Source organism: Pipistrellus kuhlii, unplaced genomic scaffold, assembly GCF_014108245.1.
Source record: "Pipistrellus kuhlii isolate mPipKuh1 unplaced genomic scaffold, mPipKuh1.p scaffold_m20_p_7, whole genome shotgun sequence".
In the NCBI taxonomy this organism is placed as follows: Eukaryota; Metazoa; Chordata; class Mammalia; order Chiroptera; family Vespertilionidae; genus Pipistrellus; species Pipistrellus kuhlii.
In genome coordinates, this window is record NW_023425573.1 from 71,292,580 (window position 1) to 71,316,886 (window position 24,307).

Consider the following 24,307-nt stretch of genomic DNA (forward strand, 5'->3'; position numbering starts at 1 on the left):
AGCTGCAGTTCAGTGTGATTGAGCAATGGCTCCAAGTTGCTTCAGAATGCCAAGAATTTTTGTTAATGGAAGACGAGCTTACATTCAGAAAAGTTTCACTTAAACATAAGACTTTTAGCACAATTATTTTTTAAAAAAAATGAGTCAGATAAACGACCTCCTACTGGTAACTTAACTGGAGGGGGAAATGTGTGCCATGGTACTTGTGTGTTTCCTTCCATCCTCATTCTAGTATCTTTCCTGGTGGGTGATTCTCTTTCTGCCATTTTTTTCGTTACTCAGGCCATACTGATACTTCGGGTCCTTGAGTGTTGGTATAAAAAAAGACTTTATAGAATGTGCCATTCACCGAATTAGACTTTCTCTATTCAACCCTTTTCAAGATGTCTCAATATAAAAGCACAGTAGAGTTGCAGTCATTTTGCCATATACTTATTCATTTATTAAAGGGAAGGCTTTGGCAAGACACATACTGTAGTTTGAGTTCTGGATCTGTGTTTTACTAGTAGTTTTGGGAACCTGGCTGGTTATTTGACCTTGTTCCTTATTTCATTCATCTATATTATGGGTATAACATGTAATGCCAAGTTTACAGTATTATTATGAGGATTAAATGACCATATACTTAAAGCGTTTAGCATAGTTTCTAGCACTGCTATTGTTATTCCTCTTATGATTACTATTATTCAGTAATTATTGATCACTTGACACAATACCAAACACTATGTTACATGAGAGAGATTTCCAAATGAAAGTATAAAATCTCCAGGAGATATAGACCTGTGACTTCCATGTTAAACTATGACAGATAAAAATCTGGAGTCAGTTTTCAGTGGTCTGTTTGTCCATTCATTTATTCCTGGTAATTAAGGAGTTCTTACAACATTCTAGGTGCTCTGGTAGTTAGCTGATCTACCCTTGCATTATATCTATCACCTTCTATTCTTCTCTTTCTCAATTACACAAAAACTTAGCAACCCACACATCCCCTACCTAAGGACTTAATTTCATAGGAGGTTAATCATATAAATGGAAGTGGAAATTATTATTTAGACTTATGGTTTACTAAGTGCACTTCATATACCACATGTCCAATTGTCTTTAGGCTTCACTATTAATTTTGGCAGATATATTATAAAATAAAAATAGAAGTCAGTATGCTAGGGTGGGAAAGGTATTGCGGTAAAGATCAGACTACTTGTGTTCTACACTCTGTGTTTGTAAACTCAATGTCTGTGGGATCCGTAAGATTACAAAATTGAAGTGGATTGGTGCAATGACAGTGGGTAGGGATGTGCTTGAGTTATAAACAAGCATAAATATTAGCCTAGTTACATGGCCTTCATGAAGGGCTCAAACCAAACATATCAGTGAAATAAAAGGCCAGAAACCTAAGACTGGAGTCAGAAGTCTGGAATCACTCTTAGGAGTTATCAAATTAGGGAGGGGGGGGGGGAAATCCAAGCTTGTCTAACCTCCAGTTCTAAGGACTAGCATGTGCATCAAGACCATTATCGTGAACTTTTGAATTGGCACATGTGCTTGTGCTTGTCTGTGCACAGACTCTAGTACTCTTATTGCACCAAAGTCTTCCTCTTCTTACCATCTGGGTTGAAGCTCCTCACCTGCACTGGAACAGATCTATCAGGGCAAACATCCCACAGGAAGATGTAGTACAACACCTCCCTCCCACTCTTCATGGACACTTTGCTCACCAATATATCCCCAAGGTACAGCTTTCTAGGTAAAACGGCTGGAAACTTTCAACCAGGAAGGGATATTCATATCGGGAGAGGAAACTTCTGGTCCTGAAATTATTCAGCAAGGTAAAAAGATAACTAGACCCTAGTACAAAGGGATGACTCAAGAACAATCCTTCCAGTTAGGATAGAGGTCAGAAATTTTTATGTATTTCATAGCTATATGAGCTTGGACAAATCTGACATCTCCTTTAAGCTCAAGTTTTTTGTTTGTTATTTTGTTGAAGAAAAGGGCATCTTTTGTTTGTGGTAATGGGAAGATCTTTTAATGTTTAATACAACATCTATGATTTAATCCATATATAAAAATCATAAAACCCATCATAAACCAAATGACCGGCCAGTAGCTATGACATTCACTGACCACCAGGGAGCAGACGCTCAATGCAGGAGCTGCCCCCTGGTGATCAGTGTGCTCCCACAGCTGGAGCGCTGCTCAGCTGACAGACAGGTGCCAGAAGCCTGGCTCATCTCTGGCTAGCAGAGCTGCCTGTGGACACTCCCCCTGCATGCCCAAGTGGGGGTGCGTGTAGCAGGTACTGGATGAGTGGGAGCTGCACAGCACCCAGCTCAGGCTCAGTCTCCTCTGGCCGCCTGCTACTTCGTGTTGTGTGGGATGGATGCGGACAGCAGGCCCGACGAGCTGGTGGGTAAGGCCCAGCTGTGACAGCATAGAGGTCTACTGACCCCCACAGGCCAGGCTGAGGGACCCAACCGGTGCATGAATCAGTGCACCAGGCTAGTAGTATAATAATGACAACAATAATAGTAACTTGTTTGATAACAGATATTATAGTAGATTGAACCTGGTAAGTTCTTTCACTAAGCCTTTTCTGTCTTGAAAATATATTTAGTGGTTTTGAGGGGGATTGGGGAACACATACAAAATGTTTTCTAGTCTAAATAGGATTTAGAAACTGTTTTGCTCAAAATAGCATCACATTTTTTCAGGTAAGTGCTAAGGAATGCAAGCCTATAACCAAAGAAACACATGTTCATTGTAATTTTGGTTTGATTGCAAATTTTATGACAGAAGTAATTTGACACAGGTGTCTTATTTTCCAAATTGTCAACAAATTCTCTGCCTTGTGAAGAGAAGTCCTAATTATTTTTGAAGAGTGGTTAACCATTCATGTATTTCTTTAACAAGTGATTATTTCTGAGAGGAACAAATTATTCAGTCCAATTTTTTTCTGATTAAAAACAGATTTTGCTGAATGTGTTGATCAAGCACACTTTTTTGTTGTTGTACTGAGTTCACTTAAAGAAAAAAAAGGAGTACTTGCATTTATTTTCATAAGATAGTCCTATGAGATTAGACACTATACTCTATACATGTGTGAGTGTGTGTTCATGCTGAAAGTTGTGGAAAACAGTCTTACATAGCTATGCATTTATTTTGCAGTAACATACTCATTTAATATGTAGAATGAGAATGAACATTGTCAGGAAACAGTTCATGCACCATAGGTACCTATTTGGAGCTCTTTGAGAAGAGAGATGCCTGTTTTATGAGTTACAAAGTGTTTGGTAGAGGCTATTGATCAAGGTCTTCAGTCCCTTGCCACCTGTGGGCTGTGTATATTCCCCCAATTCTTCAGCAACAGTGACCTGTTGCCCTTGGATTGATGTGTGTAATCAGTCAGTGTCGAAAGAGGGTCACTAGGTTAATTTACTAGCATAGCTGACTAAAGACAAAGTTGTAAAGCAGTGAAATCGTGTCTTCATCATTGGCTCTAGCTCTTGATTTTTACACAATTGTTTTATTGTCCTCCTTAGATGAGCATCCTGGGTTGGTCATTACCTGTCAATCAGAATATAGAGTAAGCTAAGCATTCATGTCTAATACATCAGAACTCTGCTCCATCTCAGTTAAATAAGAATTAAATAAGGATTGGTCAGTTCCTCTCTATATAAATTCCTTCATTTTCACTTTTTGAAGTATTTCAAATAGTGATAATTTTACAGTAGGTTCAGAAGCCATTCTGGGGAATAATTTACACAGGTTGAAATCGACACTGTGATGTCGACTAACTGAGCTCTTATGTCAGATAAGAGTTTTGATCAAATAATTCATTTGAGACAAGATTTAGAACTAAGGAAGTGACGGGAACTAGAGAAATTTAAGTAACCATATGCAGAAAAATAAACAAGCAAGACAGAAAACTAGAGGTTAATATTTAAGTATGTATGTTGTGTGTGTGTTTTTTAAGGACTACCAACTTACCTATATTTTGCAGAGTGTGCAGAATTATCTCATCCATTCCTTATAAATCACCCACCTAAAAATGGTACTCTAGATAATCAAGTTAAGGCCTGAGAATTTGGATGACTTAGGTGCCTTGATTTTGGAGAAAGCATGGCAGACGAAGTGATTCAGTTGACCTTGATGTCAGACTGAGGGAGTTCATGGCCTCTCCTGACTGTGCCTGCAGATGTGACCATGTAGTAAAGACTTTTATCTTCCTATTGTCTTCGACACCAGATTTCTACATGAGGCTTAAAAAGTTTAATCTGCCCCCATTTATAAATATATAAGTAAAATTATATATATATATATATATATATATATATATATATATATATATATATATATATAATTTTCCAAACAGCATTCAGTAAAATTAAATACTGTATTGGCCTGGTGACAGCTGATTTGTTTTCGTTATGCAAAAACTCAAAATGAATTTATTCTGGTTACTCTTATATTCTACCGAAGTAATTGCTCCTGGTTATAGTTAGTTAAAATGTCATGTTATATTATGTTATAAACAATCTCTTGGCAGCTGTAATTTAAAAGGGTATCATTTAAGCATCTGACCTGTGTTTTAAAATGTCAAAGCAACAATCAAACTATCCCATTATCCTTTTATGAGGGGGAAATAATGTTTTGCAGATTGTGAGATTTGCATTACTCACTTGTAAACATCAACATCAACCAAAATGCAAATTGCTTATTCAATTTTGTTAATCCTAAAAATGAGGCCTGTTGTATTGATAGGCATAAGCTAAATAGTCTCTGCTTGTTTTCCCAGGAACAGCACAGATGAACACATTTGAATATGGTATAACCTAGTCAGCTGCCAAAGGGAACTCACACATTCTAACAGTTTCCCCCCAATAACATGCATTGCTGTTACTCTTCTAGTAAATTTATCTCTGATGTTCAGTGAAAAAGAATTTTCTCTGAGCATTAGTAAACTAAGAGTTTGTTTTGTATTGTCTTTATAGCTACATTTCAATAATGACTCAGATTCGATTCCCTTATTTATTTTCCTCTTTTGGTATTCTCCAATAAGATCAGTAATGGGTTTAGCTTACATGCTGAAGTATTTTGTTTTACAAGAGTCAAAAGAGAATCTGTTTTAATGAGTAACATTTATTTGTGAACTGTTTATAACATGTCAGATACTGTACTAAGTGCTTTACATGTACTGTGTTATTTATCCTCACACCATGAACAAAATTACTTTATTAGCTATTTATTTAGCTATTATCAATTTATTCATAATCTCTATTCAGTTGAAACTTGTTGTGAGTAGACTAGAGGCCTGGTGCATGAAATTCATGCATGAGGGCATGGAGGTGGTGTCCCACAACCTGGTCTGCACCTTCTCCAATCTGGGACCCTGCAGGGATCAGGCCTAAACCAGTAGTCACACATTTCTCTCACAATCTGGGACTGCTGTCTCATAATTGTTTGCCTGCCTATCTAATTGCCCCTAACTGCTTCTGCCTGCCAGCCTGATCACCCCCTACCACTCCCCTGCCAGCCTGATAGACGCCTAACTGCTCCCATGCTGGCCTGAACACCCCTAATTACCCTCCCCTGCCAGTCTGGCCACTCCCAACTTCCCTCCCCTGCTGGCCATCTGTGGCAGTCATCTTGTGATGTCAATCTTGTGGTGGCCATCTTTTGGCAGCCATCTTGTAATGACATCACACAAGGAGTCCTGCAAAGGTGTTGTGCAAGGGCATGATGCCACCTAAGCTTGTATTATACAGGATTGCCTATCATACAGCTGGACCATGAAGAAGCAGGATCACTATTCCAGGCCCTTTTCGTTTTAGCACATGACATGTAGATTAAGATACATGATTAAGATACCTAAGGAAAGTATGGTCAAGAAACATTTCAGAATAATAAAGAGCTCTGCTTTATTTTACCTCTAGATTTTTTAAAATTAGTGAATAGATTCTGTATATTTCTTAAAGGGAATGCACAGCACAGAAATAATTAGGCTGGGATAGACAAGGAATAGATAAGGAGGAAATGACAGAAGTGGGCATTGAAAACTGCCTTCAAATTTTATATGAATTTTTATTTCAGAAATAATATTTTTCAGGGACAACAAATGCCCATGATAAAAATAAGTACACCTTTTTTATCCTAAACTGCATTGTATAAAAAGTACTTATGTCTCTCTACAACTTCAATAATTTTTCATACTTTTATTTGCTCTCATTAATATAAATACTTACTTTAGAAATATTATAGCCTGGCCACTAATAATGGGAGAACAATAAAAGGCTCGCATTCATTGAAAAGTAACATTTTCCTGGTGTAAAACATTTCTTAACATACATGTGGCCCTGTGTTTGTACAAGGGGGTATTTTAATATATGTAATTATTTGCCAAAGATTTTAACATCCAATTCTTTGAACTGTAACTTAAGTCACCCCATTCCAAAGATTGTTTATCTATAATAATAAAAGCATAAAATGCTAATTAGATTGGATGTATTTTGGGCATCAGGCTTCTAGTAAGATATAAGAAGAAACATCATCTGTAAAATAAGAAAACAAATTAACCTTAGTTAAATAACACTTTAAACTATATAAGATGCCACTTCCTGCCTTTGTTCTAGAAAAAAAAATAGTTTTGCTGGAAAAAAAACTCAATGTTTTGGTCTGTTCTTCCATAGTACTTCTCTTTGTCTAAGCTTATTCCTCTGAGTGTAAACTCTAGAAAATTGGAATCAGGAAAACTGGACCTGGGAAACATCCCTACTTACATGGATGACTGTGCCTTGAATCTGGGCATCACAATTTAGCTTTTGCTTGGGGTGTAGAATATCTCTGATCCTAGACTCACAGCTTAACTTGCTTTTTCTAGGGCATCATATGGTTATACTAGAGTCCTTGTACACAAAATTTGTGCATGGGTACGTCTGTCCCCAGGCCTGGTCTGCAATCAGGACTATCTTCCCTGGCTGCCAGCAGCTGGCCCCGCCCCCTGCCACCACCATTCCTGGTTCCCCATTTGCCATTGGGTGATTGGAGCCTGCTGGCTAGGGAAGGGACTGAGGATTAGCAACTCTCCACCCCCCCCCACCTTCCACCTCACTCACTCTCCCTGTTCCCCATTTCTGGTCACCCTCTGTCTGTGGGGTGACAGGTGGGATGGGGGCCTTGGCCAGGTGCTGCCTGCATCTGCTTCCACCCACCCCGGGTTCCCCATTTGCCATTGGGTGATAGAAGCCTGCCTGATGGGGAAAGGGAATGAGAGGAGATCAGGGCCTGTGGGCTAGAGGCAGCTTCTGTGTTGAGCGTCTGCCCCTGATGGTCAGTGCATGTTATAGTGACCGGTCATTCCACTGTTTGATCAGTTTGCATATTATCCTTTTATTGTAAAAGATAATATTATATTAGGGGAACAAGAATGAGGAATTTACTTTTTTTTTTAATCAATTACAGTTCACCACTTAGAAGTTCTAGTTACTCAAATTACCTTAGCTCCCCATCACATTCATTATGTTTTTTTTCCTCTGACACAAAATATGCTGCTGATAACAATTTTGTTAAAATGAAAGTCAAATATGATGAAATTATCCATTTTAAAGTAAAGCATGTTGCACTCTGTGTGCAACCACTACCTCTATCCACTTACTGAGACCACATCCCATTATCTCTCCCCTCAGGACCTGCACAGAGAATTCTCTGCCCAGAAAAAGCCGCCCAAAGTTCTTTAAAAACCACTAACTCCAGTCACTGTGCTGGAGCCAACTGGGGCTCAGCCACCTGGTGTGCGGATGATGGAATAAATTCTTAATTCCTCACCTTTCTGGCCTTGTGCCTTCCTCCTTCAGCAACCTAACAATTAGCATTTGTTATTCTTTAAATATTTGATAGAATTCACAAGTGAAACCACCTGCTCTTGAATATTTTTGGAAGGTTTTTATTATTATTATTAATGATTCAATTTATTTTCTTGTTATAAGTCTGTTCTGATTTTCTATTTCTTCTTGAGTTACTTTGGTAGTTTGTACTTCTAGAAATGTGCCCAATTTATTTAGGTTATCTTATTTGTTGACATGCTATTGTTCATAGATTTCTCTCAAAAACCATTTTTATTTCTGTAAGAATTTTTAGTAATGCTCCTAATTACATATCTGATTATTTGCATCTTCTTTCACTTTTATCTTCACAAGTTTGTCAAATTTGTCGATCTTTTCAACTTTTTATCTTTTGATTCTCTCTATTGTTTTTCTATTCTCTATTTCATTTATTATTAACATTTATTATTTTATTTTTTTAGCTAACTTTCAGTTAGTTTGTCCTTTTTAAAAAAATTTACATGATAGTTAGGTTATTCAGTTGAAATAATAATTTTTAATGATGTTTAAATCTATATATATATGTTTTCACTGCATCCCACAAGTTTTCATTGGCTGTACAGGGTTGGGCAAAAGGAGGTGCACAGTTATGAGAATGTCAAACATAGATTTATTATTTTATTATTTATAATAATTATATTATTGTAATATAACTATAAGCATGTTTTGTCCCACCCCGGATTTTTTTAATTTATCATACATGCAGTAAAGAATAGAATAACTAGTATGAGTTGGTGTCCAAATGATGACTATAAGGTGTCTGCAGTTTCATCCACCATTGGTTTGTACTAAGACTGAAAATTTTAACAAAGTGTAAAAGAGTAGTATCATTTAAAAAAATACTATTATTAGTACAATTTTTACTTTTAAGCCCTAATTTTTTTAAAAAAATATATTTTATTGATTTTTTACAGAAAGAAAGGGAGAGAGGATAAAGAGCTAGAAACATCAGTGAGAGAGAAACATCAACCAGCTGCCTCCTGCACACTGCCTACTGGGGATATGCCCGCAACCAAGGTACATGCCCTTGAAAGGAATCTAACCTGGGACCTTTCAGTCCGAAGACTGACGATCTATCCACTGAGCCAAAAACAGTTTTGGCTAAGCCCTAAATTTACCATCTTTCCATGAACAAAACTCTGCAGACCTCTGTTGTAAGTTATAAAATATATGATACACAAAATTTGCTCATGGTAATGTGATTGAAACAAATGGTATGCCTGGAAAGCAGCTTAAACATGGCTATGTAAAGGCTCAAAGGCTCAAGTAGGGCCATACTACTTATTACCCCAGTGTGTGTGTGTGTGTGTGTGTGTGTGTGTGTGTGTGAGAGAGAGAGAGAGAGAGAGAGAGAGAGAGAGAGAGAGAGAGAGAGAGAAAGAGAGAGAGAGAGAGAGAGAGAGAGAGAGAGAGAGAGAGAGAGAGAGAGAGAGAGAGATTGTCTAATTTTCCTTCTCAGAATATGTAAAACCTTTGTGTAAGTACATTTCTCATTTTTAGGTTTTCTTCTGAAACTCAGGAGATTTAATTTGAATAAAGGTCTAGAAAGAGGTTTGAAAATGATTAGCATGTTTGAATAATTGACTCTTGACTAATTAAATCTATGAGAAAATTTTAAAGTTCTGATTTATTTATTTAAATGATGACAAGTTTTAGGTAGAATTTAATAAGCCCTTCAGAACCCAAAAATGCAGTTCTTATTTGATGAGCACGCAGAGTCTCTTCTGAAAACAAGGGGGACTAGTACAAACTGTAACAGAAATTAGGGGATCTTAGAAATGCCAGCTACTTTATTATGTTGTGTGTGCTTGTGTGCGTATGTGTGCACACGCACGCTCTCCGCTGTGTGTGCAAAGTGCTTTAGTATAAATCTGTATGAAGAAGTCAAACATGCCAAAGAAGAGCTGTTCTCTGTTCTGGTTGAAAAGCACTAACCACATAATCTGCATCTTTCCCCTCTGATCCTGAGAGGGCTTGTTAGAATCCCCAAATCACAGCTGGAAATAGTGTGATTTCCACCAAAGCCTTCTCTTTGTAAATGAGGAAAATTATGCCTAAATGGACTGAGAGATCTAGCCTAGGGCATATATGCTGCTTAAGGGTTGCCTTAGGACTAGAATCTGACCCCCTAACTATAATTGTTGTTACTGCAACATTACTGCATGTCCCTGTTTGAGAATAGAGAATGGGAGAACAGGTTCATAGCTTTGTGTCGGGAAACTATGGGAAGATGAATGCACTGAAGGAGGCATATTACTTGGAACTCGTATTTTAGTATTTCATATTTAATGTAAGTTTTCTGAATATTGTCTCCATGTTTGGTGAAGAAAAAGGCTGCTTGAAGTGTCCTCCATTGACAAGACTGATTTATAATTTATTTTTTGTGAGATTCACATTTTTCACCTTAAATTCAATCTGGTCAAATGCCCTTCCTTAAAAAAGATACTTATGAGTGAACGCTTTCATTAACTATAAGAAGCAACTCAATAATGTGCTTCTTGTAGGGTAAAACCAGAACATAATGGAAATGTTTTGGCTAAATGGAATAACTCTGAAAGAGATGAATATTTCAAAAGAACAAAAAAAACAATTTTTTGTGTGATTCTGTAATTGTAAAATTCAAAGGTAATTTAAAGACCTATATATTTTAATTTACATTGTAATGTTTTAATAATAATAATAATAATGACTGTGGCTGACATTTAGTGAGTGGAGTACTTTGTCTAATGACCTAATTATTTTTATATCTGTCCTAACTTATTTTATTTTTATTCTTTAAATTCTCATCCAATGATATTTTTCCATTGATGTTTATAGAAAGTGGAGAGGAGGAAGGGAGGAAAAGTTGGGGGGGGGAGGGGAGAGAGAGAGGGAGAGAGAGATTGGTTGCCTCCCTCATGCCCCCCAGGGATCAAACCTACAACCTGGGTACATGCACTTGACCAGGAATTGAACCTGTGACCCTTTAGTGCACAGGCTGACATTCTAAGTATATGAGCCATGGCATACCAGGTCATGTCTTGTGTCTTGTTTTTTGTTTAATATTTTCATTGATTTCAGAAAGGAATGAAAAAGGGAGAGAGAGCTAGAAATATCAATGAAGAGAATCATTGATCAGCTGCCCCCTGCACACCTTGCACTGGAGATGGAGCCTGCAACCTGGGCATATGCCCTGACTGAAATTGAACCATGACCTCCTGGTGTATAGATGGGTGCTCAACCTCTGAGCCATGTTGGCTGGCTTGTTTTTCTGCTCAATAATATTTACTTTTGCTTCTCAAATTTGGATTACAAACCAAGTAATTTCTTAACTGGTAAATAGTAAACGTTTGCTTATTGTTTATGTGACAAATTAGGAAACATTCAAAAGAACTTGGGATCTTATATCTAACTAGAGGCCTGGTGCATGAAATTCGTGCACAGGGGTGTGTGTCCCTCAGTTTAGCCTGTACCCTCTCCAATCTGAGACTCCTTAAGGAACATCCCTCTCATAATCCAGGACTGCTGACTCCCAATTGCTTTCCCCTGCAGGTCTGGTCTCCCACAACTTCCCGCCCCTAAAGGCCTGGGTTCCCCTCCAGCTGTCCTCCCCTTCAGACCTGGTCACCCCCAACTTCTCTTTCCTGAAGACCTGGTCTCCCTCCCCCCAACTTCCCTCCTTTGCTGGCCTGGGCTCCCCTAACTTCCCACAACTGCCCTCCCCTGCAGGCCATCTTGTGGTGGCCATCTTGTGTCCACATGGGGGCACCCATCTTTGACCACATGGGGGTGGCCATCTTTTATCTTGGTGTGATGGTCAATTTGTATATTACTTTTTTATTAGATAGGATTTGAGATAACATCAATGTTGGCCCTATTTAGGCTGCTGTATAGTGTTTCAACATCCTAGTGAAAGAAAATAAATGGGGAAAAATGGAAAATAAAAGGGGAATTAATGCTTCAGTTGTTAAGTAGTAAAATATAACTTAAAGGTTTTTCTGTTGAATGGTAGGGAAATACACAAACAAGTAAAATAGAGACAACCAAGCAGACAGCTCTGATGTGTGTGTGTGTGTGTGTGTGTGTGTGTGTGTGTGTGTGTGTGTTTGGGGTTGTTGGGAGGGGTAGAGAGATTGAGCAAAAAAGAAAAGAGAACTCATGGACATGAACAACAGTGTGGTGATTGCTGAGGGTGGTGAGGTGGATAGAGGTGGAAGAGGGCATAGAGGGTATAAAAACTGATGGAAAAAAGTAAATAATATATTCTGGAATGTAGCCATGACAGCTATGACTTCCATTCTATATTTTCAACTAGTTACCCATATTCAATGTTTAAATTAGAAATGCACTAGCTGAATGAGTCTGTACTGACACTAAACATGGAAAATGAGAGGAACTATTAAGAATAAATTGGATTTAAACAAGGCAGTGGAAATGAAGATGGTAGTGCTTTGGGCATCCAGGCAAAGGAGGGAGTCACCTGAGCAGAAAAGGGAAATGGCTTGGTTCTTCTTGTGGGAAGGTTTGAGGAGATGAATGCACTAGTTAGTTTTTTTATTTATTTGTTACTGTTTTATAAGGAAATTATTTCAAATAGGATTATAATTTTTAAAAAATACTTCTGAACATCTGATGTCAAGAGTAAACTAGATGAAAAGTATCACAATTAGTTTTAGAAAAGACAAAACAAGAATTGAATGTCTTAGTCATTATTCAAGTTAGTACCCAAGAGTATTCTCTTTTCTTTTAAGATTATGTAGCTAATTTATTTCAAAAGATCACTTAAAAAGACAATGGGATTTTTTGGGAGAAAAAACAGATATAGTAATGGCAGTCTAGGATCTTAAATTACAGACTGTTACTCTTAGAACAGAGAAAAGAACATGGAAGGAATTACTTAATTTCAGTTCTGGTAGTACACTTGTGTATCAAAAACTAAATGTTTTAGCTAAGGTTCTATATCTTGCAACTGTTTAACAAATGATTCCTCAGATTCAATTTCTATAAATACTTGTGATTATTTTTGTGCTATGCATCTCATTGGATTTTTTGTGCTGCTATTCATAATTAAAACCATAATCATGAAGTCCTACTTGATTAACAAACATGTCTCCTTTTAATAGCAACTATTAATATTCATTCTGTTCTCAGGCTTTCACACTTACACACTTCAGAAAGGTAACTTACATTTCATTATAAAGTGACTGGAGATACGTTTCTCAGTAGCTTATCGGTAAAGAGTAAGGTCTATGGGAAGTGAATATTAAATTTGAGGTATATTTTGTCGGTATTATGGAACAGGTAACAATTTAAGAATTTCTTTCTCTGAAGATTTCTCAGAAAGAAGCTTTAGACGAGGAATCATCTCTTTAAATTATTACAACCCAATGCCAGTTTTCTTCTGCACTATCTCTCATGTTTCAGTATGAGTTGTTGGGATAAATTTGTGATAATCCAGGATTCTCTGTTTGATAAGTGTAGCCTTGGAGTTAAAATATAGAGAAAATGATGGAAATGTATCACACAGTGGGATTCCAAAATAAGTTAATTTCCTGAGTAATCAGGTGGTAATGTGTGTCATACACGTTCTAATACTAAGTAGTGTGCATCTATGATCGGAGGGTACATTTGGACTTGTAGGCTGGCATGTCCTAGGTAATTTTCTCTAGGAAAACAAACCAAACTCCTCACATTTTAATGAATGCTGCGACACTACTCTGTTTCGAAAAGAGAAGGTTGTGGCAATGTGCTTTCACTGGCCATTTGGAGCAGAACGGGGTGCTAATAAGGTCTGGAGAGGGAACCCTGAGGAGTATACTTTCATTTAAATGAAGGATTCTCTGGCTAACCTCATTAAAACCATTCTTAATATATCATTTATAAAACTATATATCGTCTCTTCTGAAAAATATGCCATTAAAGAGAATGGTGAATGGTGAAGAAGAACATTCTGAGAGACAGTATAGCTTGATTTGTCAGGGAGCTATCGGTTACAGTTTCAGTCCTGACTCTTACTAACCATCTGACCTTTGTCAGACGATATTTAACTTTGCTGATCCTATGTTGTTTTTTTCCTGTGAAATAAAGATACTAATATCCAGTAGGGGTTTTTTTTTTTTTTGGAGGGGGGGGGGCATTTGGAAAAGAGAGACTTGATTACAATGGATAAACACCCAAAAAGATTATGATGAGACTTGCAGATAAAGGGCTGGAGGGGATAAAAGCCAGCCTGGGAGGCTAGTAAAAGAGAAGCTTAAATATTCATTATATGGAGAAGAAAGAAGTCTTTATTCTAGGACTGAAAAATTCAAGAGACCTCAGGGATTGGCCTAACAGCTAAAGAAAATTAAAGAAAAGAACAAAGAAAAAAGAAAAAAAGGAATGAGGTATAAAGTTCACTATCAGTAATGAATGAAGGCAAAGAAATGGATCCTTAGGTTACATATATTTCTCTTTCCAATTATTGTTTAAACAGCATATTTAATTATAGTAATTACTTTTATGGGTTACTTTTAAAATAAGTTCTAGGGACAAATGAGATAAAATAAAAATCCTTATTATTAAGAAATTCCAGATAACATAATGTAAAAGTTTTAAAATATTTAATAAAAATATTAAAATGTTGCTCTGTGGATTGAGCATGTGCCAATAGTTTAGATTCCAGTCAGGGCACATGCCCCGGGTGCAGGCTTCCTCCCCAGTAGGGGATGTGCTTTCACATCAATGTTTATAAATCTCCCTTAGTCTCTAAAATAAATAAAGACATAACTTAAAAAAGTATTGAAATGTTAAATAACCAATAAAATATAAAGTGGAAAAATCTTGGGTCATATAATTTCATTCATCAAAATAGATAAAAATATTTAAGTAGCCACTTAGCATATTAATCTAGCAGTATAAAATAATAATAATAATTCACCACAAGCAGTTGGATTTTGTTATATAAATAGAGGGCAGAAATTTCATGTATACAATTCTTATGTCAACACATTAGAGGGAGAAATATGTTTATCAATATATAAAAGAGGCTCAAAGTGTATCATTATAGTAATAATTTCAAATAAAAATTCTAAGTGACACAGAAATAAAACCAGTTACATAAGCATGATAATGATTCCTTTCTAAAAATGTGAAAATTTTTTTATTAAATAATGAAATAGTAAAGATGCTGCCATAATAGAAGAAAATAGACTCTTTTTATTATTATTCAACATTTGTTCAATATTTAATCTAGTAGAATAATTCACCAAAATGAAATAAGTGCTGGAGCAATTGGGTATTTAGTAGGCATTAAAATAAGATAAAATATGGACCTATGATTAACCCTCACTCTACATACAAAAGGTAACACAAAACAGATCAAGGACTCATATGTAAAATATAAAACTTGATCACTTTAGAAAAAAATAGGATAAAATCTTCAGGATAGTGAATTACATGGAAATCTTTTTTTATTTTTCTTTTGCTATCAAAAGGATGATTTATGCAAGGAAGATTTGATAAACTGGACCTCATCAATATTAATTTTTTTTTCTCTGTAAAAGTTCTTTTTAAGAAGATAAAAAGATGAGGTGGAGATTTTGAGGAGATTTTAAGTTGAAATATATGAGAGATTTTTTTTTGTATCTTGAATACATACAGACCTCTCCAGGCTAAGAAGGTAAACATGCACAAATGAAAACAATTTAATTAACAAATTGGCAAATGACCCAAACAGACTTTCAACTGAGAATGTACAGATCACAAATAAGCATATTAAATTATGTTCATGAACTACTAGAGAGATGGAAATTAAAACCACAATGGAATACCATCACACAAGTACCAGAATAGCTAACTTTAAACACACACACACACACACACACACACACACACACACACACCCCAAATATGACAAGTGGGTTACTTATACATTGCTGGTGAGAATGTTAAATGGTACAACCACTCTAGAAAAGGATTTAACACTTTCTTACAAAACTAACAATGTGCTTATCATGTGACCCAGCAGTTGCATACTTTGGCATTTATGCCAAAGAAATGAAAATGTATGTTCCCACAAAAATCTATATAAAATGTTTATAGCTGGTTTATTCATAATAACCCCAAACTGCAAATGTTAACCCAGAAGTCCTTCAACAGTGCATGGATAAAAAAAACTGCTTAATTAATCCCCTGAGATACTACCTATCAGTAATAAAGGAACAGAGTATCCATACACTCAACAGCTAAGACAGATTTCAAAGAGGATGATACTATTTGAAAATTGCCAATTTCAAAGGTCAAATATTGTATGATTTGATTTATATACTGTGTTGAAATTTACAAAATAATTAAAATAGATGAAAAGTAAAGGAGTGGTTGCAGAGGACTGCAGAGGGAGGCTGTGGTAGTAAAAAGGCAACACGGAGGAATCTGATGGTGGGACTTTTTGTATCCTCGCTGGTGCTGGTCACATGGTTTACAAGTGCATGGAGCTACACACACATACATACTCATATGTGTTTAAATAAACATATGTAAAATAGGGGAAATCTGAATGAAGTTGATTATCAGCATCAGCGGTTTGTATAACATGATTATTCAGGAGATTAACGGTGATGAGGGAAACTGGATGAAGGGTATACAGGATCTCTCTCACACTGTATGAGAGTTTGCAATTATCTGAATAGTTTATTCATTGTGTATATAATATTTTATTATATACATACACAAATTGTTTGAACTTTGGGAAAGAAAGAATAAAAAACATTTTATTTATTTACTTCTAAATTGTTTAAAGTATTACATATGTCTCCTTTTTGCACAATTGACCCTCCCTACCCCCCCTCTCCCAGCCCCGCCAGCCACTCCCACCCCTCAGGACAAGCCCCCACTACCCCAGTGTTTGAGTCCATTGGTTATGCTAATATGCATGCATACAAGTCCTTTGGTTGATCTCTAACCCCTCTCCCTCTCACTTGCCTTCTCTCTGAAGTTGGATGGTCTGTTCAGTGTTACCTTGTCCTAGATCTTCTTTTATTCATCAGTTGTTCATTATAACCCACATATGAATAAGATCATGTGATATTTATCTATCTCTGAATGACTTACTTCGCTTAGCATAATGCTCTTCAGTTCCATCTGCTGTTGCAAATGGTAGAAGTTCCTTCTTTTTATAGAGGCTTAATATTCCACTGTGTAGATGTACCACAGTTTTCTAATTCACTCATTCGCTGATGGGCACTTAGGCTGTTTCCAAATCTTAGCTATGGTAAATTGTGCTGCTATGAACACAGGGGTGCATATATCCTTTCTGATTGGTGTTTCTGGTTTCTTGGGATATATTCCTAGGAGTGGGATTACTGGGTCAAATGAGAGTTCCAGTTTTAACTTTTTGAGGAAACTCTATACTGTTTTCTAGTGACTGCCCAGTCTGCATTCCCACCAGCAATGCACTAGGGTTCCTTTTTCTCCACATCCTCACCAGCACTTGTCATTTGTTGATTTGTTTATGTGAGCCAATCTGACAGGTGTGAGATGGCACCTCATTGTTGTTTTTATTTACATCTCTCAGATGATTAGTGACTTTGAGCATATCTTCATATATCCATTGACCTTCTGTATGTCTTCTTTCAAAAAGTATCTGTTTTAAGTCCTTTGCCCATTTTTTGATTGGGTTGTTTATCTTCTTTTGTTAATCTGTATAAGTTCCCTGTAAATGTTGGAGATTAAACCCTTATTGGAGATAGCATTGGCAAATATGTTCTCCCATGCAGTGGCCTTTCTTATTGTTTTGTTGATGGTTTCTTTTGCTGTGTGGAAGCTTTTTATTTTGATGTAGTCCCATTTGTTTATTTTCTCCTTAGTTTTCATTGTCCTAGGAGCTGTATTGATAAATATATTGCTGTGACATATGTCCGATGTTTTGCTGCCTATGAAGTCTAAGATTTTTATTATTTCCCATCATTTAAGTCCTTTAACCATTTTTGAGTTTGTTTTTGTGTATAGTGTTAGTTGGTAATCTAGTTTCATTTTTTTTTTGCCTGTATCTGACCAATTTTCCCAGCACCATTTATTGAAGATACTGTCTTGACTCCATTCTATTTTCTTGCCTCCTTCGTCAAATAATTGGGCATAATAGCTTGGATGGATTTCTGGGTTTTCTGTTCTGTTCCATTGGTCTACTAGTATATGTCTGTTCTTTGCCAGTACCAGGAAGTTTTGAGAACAGTGGATTGGTAATATAGTTTGATATCTGGTATTGTGATCCTTCCAACTTTGTTCTTTTTTCTCATGATTGTGGCTATTCAGGATCCTTTTTTATTCCAGTTGAATTTTTGGAGACTTTGTTCTAGGTCTGTGAAATATGCCATTCATATTTTAATGGGGATTGCATTGAATCCATAAATTGCTTTGTGTAGTATGGACATTTTAATGATGTTGATGTTATCAACCTATGAACATGGTATGTTCTTCCATTTGTTTATGTGTTCCTCTATCTCTTCTTTTCAATGCCCTGTAGTTTTCTGAGTACAGGTCTTTTATGTACTTCATTAAGTTTATTCCTAGGTATCTTTTTTTTTTTTTTTTTTTTTTTTTTGTGCAATGGTAAATGGGATTTTTTTTTTTTTTTTGAGTTCTCTTTCTGTAAGTTCATTATTGGTGTACAAAAAAGCCATAAATTTCAGAGTGTTAATTTTGTATCCTGCTACATTGCCACATTCATTTATTAAGTCTAGTAGTGTTTTTTTGTTTGTTTGTTTGTTTGTTTTTATGAAGTCTTTGTTAGTTTTTATGAAGTCTTTGGGGTTTTCTATGTACAATATCATGTCATCTGTGAATAATGACAGTTTTACTTCTTCTTTTCCATTTGGATGCCTAGGGGGGAGGCTTATTTTCGGGGGGATGCCTTATATTTCACTCAGAAGGAAACCTGTAAGTAGGTCTTATTTTTGGAGGATGTCTTATTTTCGAGGAAACACCTTAAGGCTCGTGCAGCCTGGGTTAGCTACCATCCAAGGCTTGCCTACACTTGAGTCGGCCTTGGGTGTTTGGGGGACTGAGGGGACTGGGATACTCCTGAGGCAGGCGTGCAGAGTGACCAGGCCAGCCTAGGGACGGGCCTAACCTTGCTATGTGCCTGCCACCTTGGCAGGACTGAGGGGACTGGGCACCACCATGTGGGTGTGGCAGTCAATTAGCATAGCCCCTTCTTATTGGCTGTGGGTACTGCCATCTTTATGATGGCATGAGGGTCAATTAGCATATTCCCTCTTTTTTAGGTAGGTATGCATTATCCATGTACACATAATAGTTCAATGAAGGTCTGGAGGCAGAGTAGAGGTCAATGGGGAAAAGGGGAACGTTTGTAATCCTTTCAACAATAAAGTTAATTTTTAAAGAAAGACGGAGAATTATTGGTACATTATATATAATCTTGGAAAATTTAAGTTTTGAATCATTTGTTCTTATTGAGACATCTCATAGAATAAGTATATATCTGTAACCCTAATAAAATTAGCTCATTTGACTAAAATCCCAAACTCATATGACAGAAAGTGAATTGTAGAATTAAGGCTTCTTTGGTTTGTAAAAAAAAAAATTACTCATGATTTTATCTAACATGCTGCTTCTCCTTTCTTTTCTGGGAAGTCCAGGTAATTTAACTTGAAAGAAAAAAAAAATCATAGACTTTATTTTTGAAAGAGATTGTGTTCACAGAAAAATTGAGCTGAAGTTACCGAGATTATTCCATTTCCCCTTACCCTCACACAAGGGAAGACCTCCTCCCCCATTGTGGACATCCCACACTAGAGTTATATATTTGTTATGATTGATGACTGCATCGACACATCATTATCTGCCAAGGTCGATACCTTACGTTACGGTTCACTCTTGCTGTTGTATTTTCTGTAGGTTTGGACAAATATATCACGACATGTATTACTATTATAATCACTAATATTGTTAGTGTCTTCATACTTTGCCCTTTTAGAAAGTTATATAACCCTTATAAGTTGGTTTCTTTCATTTAATAATGTTTATTTAAGCTCCCCCCATGTCTTTCCCTGGTTGATAACTCATTTATTTTTATTAATGCAGAGCAGTGCATTGTCTAGATCTACCATAATTGATAACATTCACCTATTGAAGGAAATATTGTTTGCTTCCACATTTTGACAATCATGAACAAAGCCTATCTAATACCCATCTGCAGGTTTTTGTGTTATCATAAGTTTTTGACTCATTTGGGTAAAGAGTGAGTTCACTTGATGGCTTATACACCTACTTTTGTAACAAATTACCCAATTGTCTTCCAAAGTATTTGTACTATTTTTTATTACCAATAGCAATAGATGAGAGTTAGTAATTTTATTTTTATCTGCTGGTAAAAAGTCCTTTTTAAGTTGCTTTTGCAAGATTTTTCCTTCCTTTCTCTGCTCGTCTAGCACTCTGTATCCTTATGCTGACATGAATCATGTTCTTTCATGCTTTTGCCAGTTGAAACCCAAAGAGCAAAGCATAGATACATCTCCTTCACCTTGCAATTCTTCACTCAATAGCTTGAAAATTAACTGTTCCAGTATTTATTCAATGAATAAAGAAAGTTCAAATTTTGGTGTGTCAGACTGTCAAAGGGAGCATTATGTTTTGCAAATCTATATATAATCACAAGGTCTTTTACTAGGCTTGGAATCAAACAATTCACACTATTACCACTGGTAATATTTCTTTATTTGCTTCTTGGCGATATTTTTTTTTTTTGGATGGTTAAATACATGGTTGATTCATGTTAAAGGAAACTGCATTTGAAGTTATTGATTCTTTGGCCCAGCTTTTCAGCTGGAAGAAACAAAGAGCTTGCTGTAATAAGTTCTGAACCTTCTAAAAACAATAACTAATGAGGTTTGTATGTACCTTTGACATTTCATTTTCAACCAGAGTGAAGGTCAGAAATGAAAGGGCACAAATATGCTTTCATACAGTAAATAAACAATGCTATTATTTGTCAAAGAAAATGGAATACTGCTAACTTGTTCATAGCTTCTTACTATCTAAAAGTGAGTTTGCTATGCCTAATTTTGGTAATTGAATTATATTGTCCTTGCATGTACTAGAATTCGGAATTTAAAAAGGGGATACACCTAGTTTATATGTCAAGGACTAATGTAAATTGTGCTTTTTGTTAATACTCTGGCATTGCATTATTTGAATGTTTATATTTAACTCTTAGATTGACTTATTATTTGTTGGCTGGTATTTATTTGATGGAACTTGTTATTATTCCATTAATTTGATTAACTTTCTTCTTAGATTGGACGTTTTCTTAATATATATTCAATGTCCTCAACTCTCTCATATTTGGTATTTATAATAATATAAATTTATTATTAAAGAGAATATGTTAAAGAGTGATTTTGGAAAGTAACTGGCAGGATTATGAACAGTAAAAAATATACCCTTAAAAGCACAATACACAATGGGAATTTTAAGTGCTTTCTTTTCATAGTATATATCAATACATAACAAGGGGTTGTTCTATTAAATTTGTACTAGATCAAGGCAATTTTAATGTTAAAAATAATTTAATATGTTGAAAAATATTATGAAATACACAAGCTTCAAATATCAAAACCCATGTATAAATGATTACTTTATATTGTCATCTATTTAACACTAGAGGCCCAGTGCATGAAATTCATGCACTTGGGGGAAAGTCCCTGGCCTGCATCCTTTCACAGTGCGGGACTCCTGGAGGATGTCTGACTGATGGCTTAGGACCACTAACCTATCAATCGGACATCCTTAGCACTGCACTGTGTTTGCCAGCCTTGAGCCCGGATTCTGGCTGAGCTGTGCTCCCTCAGTGGGAGTTCACTGAGCACCAGGGGGCAGATCCTGCATTGAGTGTCTGCCCCCTGGTGGTCAGTGCACATCATAGTGACTGGTCATTCCACCATTCGGTCATTTGCATATTAGCCTTTTTTCATATAGGATATTTTTGAAGCAAAGTATTTCAACTTTTATGATTCATTCATTTAAAAAATTAACATGTAGTAAGTTCCTAATCTGAGATTTACTTCATTTCAGATGAACTTACAAATTCATCAGAAACCAGGTTGTCCTTGGAAGATCTCTTCAAAGATGACTTCGTGCTGCATGATCCAGAAGCCCGATGGATCAACGGTATGTGTGTGCCTTTTGTGTGTGATGTTTATTGAGCTCTATATAATTATAGTCTAAGCAAATAATGCTATTTGAAGTTAGTATTCAAATCAACATCATTCTTCCAAAGATTGCATATACTATTTAATCAGTATCTTGGCTCATGTGAGAAAACCAATTCCTAAGATAGGTCATCAATAGAAATATCCTCCACACATTAGATCAATTGTTTGGTATTTATGGTTCCCTCATGGTCATTATTAGCCATTTCACATTAAATGTGTTACATCTTTAGCATTTTTCTAGATTATTCTTCTTGGTGTGAAGTATGGATTTTGAGAGACTTCATATATATATATATATATATATATATATATATATATATATATATGCTTCAAATGTGGCAAATAAATTAGTTTCTTTTCCTTCTTGGTGGCTTTTCTTTTTAATCCTAAGTGCTGCAAACTAGAGAGACTTTTCCAAACTTGAAATGACTGAGAAATCATGTGGAAATGTATTGTACTTTGTCGTTTTCTTCCCTGGCAAAGAAACCACCTCAGTTTTCCTTAGTAATTTCAGATTTTATTTTCAAAGACTTTTAAAAAGCATTTAGATTTTTAAAGAAACAACCAAAAGTAAAATCACTGGTTCCATGGTTTCTCTTTTTGGAAGGTGATGGGGAAAGTGAATGGGTTATCCAGTCAGAAGAAATGTGTTGGCGAATAGAAAGTAAAGTTTTCATTCCTTGAATATTCCAATTTGCCTGACCATGCTAATCTCTGTAGTCAGATCGCAGTTCATCTTTGCCCTTCAATTTATTTAGACATATCTTTGCTTGCTTTCAAGGCATAGAGAAGATTATTTATGGTAAATAAAATAAGCTTTGACCTTTAGCTAATAATGATTATCTCACTCAGTGTCCTTTCTTTTCTAATATCCTAATTAAGTGCTTGTATACCTGAAAATTAAATGGTAATTTATGGGAACAATAAAATGAAAGGAAGTTAATTCATTAAGGCAGAGACCAAATCATACTGTTTAGTTCACATTGATAAGTTTCTGGAGATCACCTGGCACTCAAGATGTCTCTTTGAATAAATTAATGAATTTCACTGAAGTTCTGTGTTATTTTTCAAGAACTTAAGTTTCAATTGAAATCAGTTGGGAGATGAGTGTGTATCATGGTGATAGTATTATGCAGTGATTTTCAACCAGTGTGCTGCAAGAATTTTTAAAATATGCAGTACCTGACTATTCAGTCAGGGGCACTGAGCTTTTTCCCCTTAGATTATCAAATTTAAAAAATGGCAACAGCTAATACAACAATAGCCATCCTAGGTAAATAAATCAAAATATACCTATATATATTCTTTGTGATATCAGCAAAATATATATATATATATATACATATATATATATATATATATTGGTGTGCTGCAGAATTGTTTTAATTAGTTTATGATGAAAAAGCTTGATTTTTTTTGCTATTATAAATTAAGACAATTTAATTAATTTATTTGTATATTTTTATTTGAATCATTTACAAATTAAGGACTTGCCATATTCTTGTCTTTGCACCATGATTATTTCAGATGAGTACTATAACTAAAGGAAGCTAATAAAAATGAGGTATTATTACCATTACCAAACATTCTTCTAATACACAGATCTCTCACAAATCATTCTCCTAATATGCTGTGATAATTCTGCAAGTCATCTTTTTATTTGTTAACACTTATTTTCTATTAGGGAAGAGGACAACAACATTGTGAAAAAATATGTTATTAGATTGGAATTGCTAAATGACATTTTGTTTTAGTCACCAAGATTTTGGACAAGCATTAGAAATTTGTGGTCTTTGACTTTGGAAAGCAAGCGAAAATCATGGCCCTTATCTCCCTTCTCAGGTTAACTTGGATTATTTAAAGAATCATTCACTCCTGTGTATAACTGACACTTTGATATTGAAATGCCAAAGGACTAGATGGATATTTAAGTAGTGAACTGCATGCTAAATTAAACCATTTTATTATTTAGGGCACACATTCTTACATTCCACTTTAACTCTTCACAAGATACCAAAATCATATATTTGGAGTTAATCATTTTAAACTTTAATAAAAAAAATAATTTTATTATTCACTATTGGTAAACTTAATCTTGAGAAACATCCTAGGACAAAGCTGCAGTGTTACTATTATATTCTAGCTAAAACATAAGCTATAATATTTATTTTAAAATTTGCGATAGAAACAACCCTTTAGCCCAGCTGATGTGGCTCAGGGGTTTAGTGTCAGCCTATGAAT

The 24,307-nt window shown here is 35.6% G+C and overlaps 1 protein-coding gene across 3 annotated transcripts in view; it reads left to right on the plus strand.

Moving 5' to 3' along the window:
• Positions 1–24,307, plus strand: part of DPP10 (dipeptidyl peptidase like 10) — a 1,279,923-nt gene that overhangs the window by 816,726 nt on the left and 438,890 nt on the right. For all 3 annotated transcript variants that reach the window (XM_036421268.2, XM_036421267.2, XM_045575259.1), the window contains exon 3: positions 21,927–22,022. In XM_036421268.2, the coding sequence (XP_036277161.1) occupies positions 21,927–22,022 (96 nt within the window). The remainder of the gene's footprint in view (positions 1–21,926; positions 22,023–24,307) is intronic.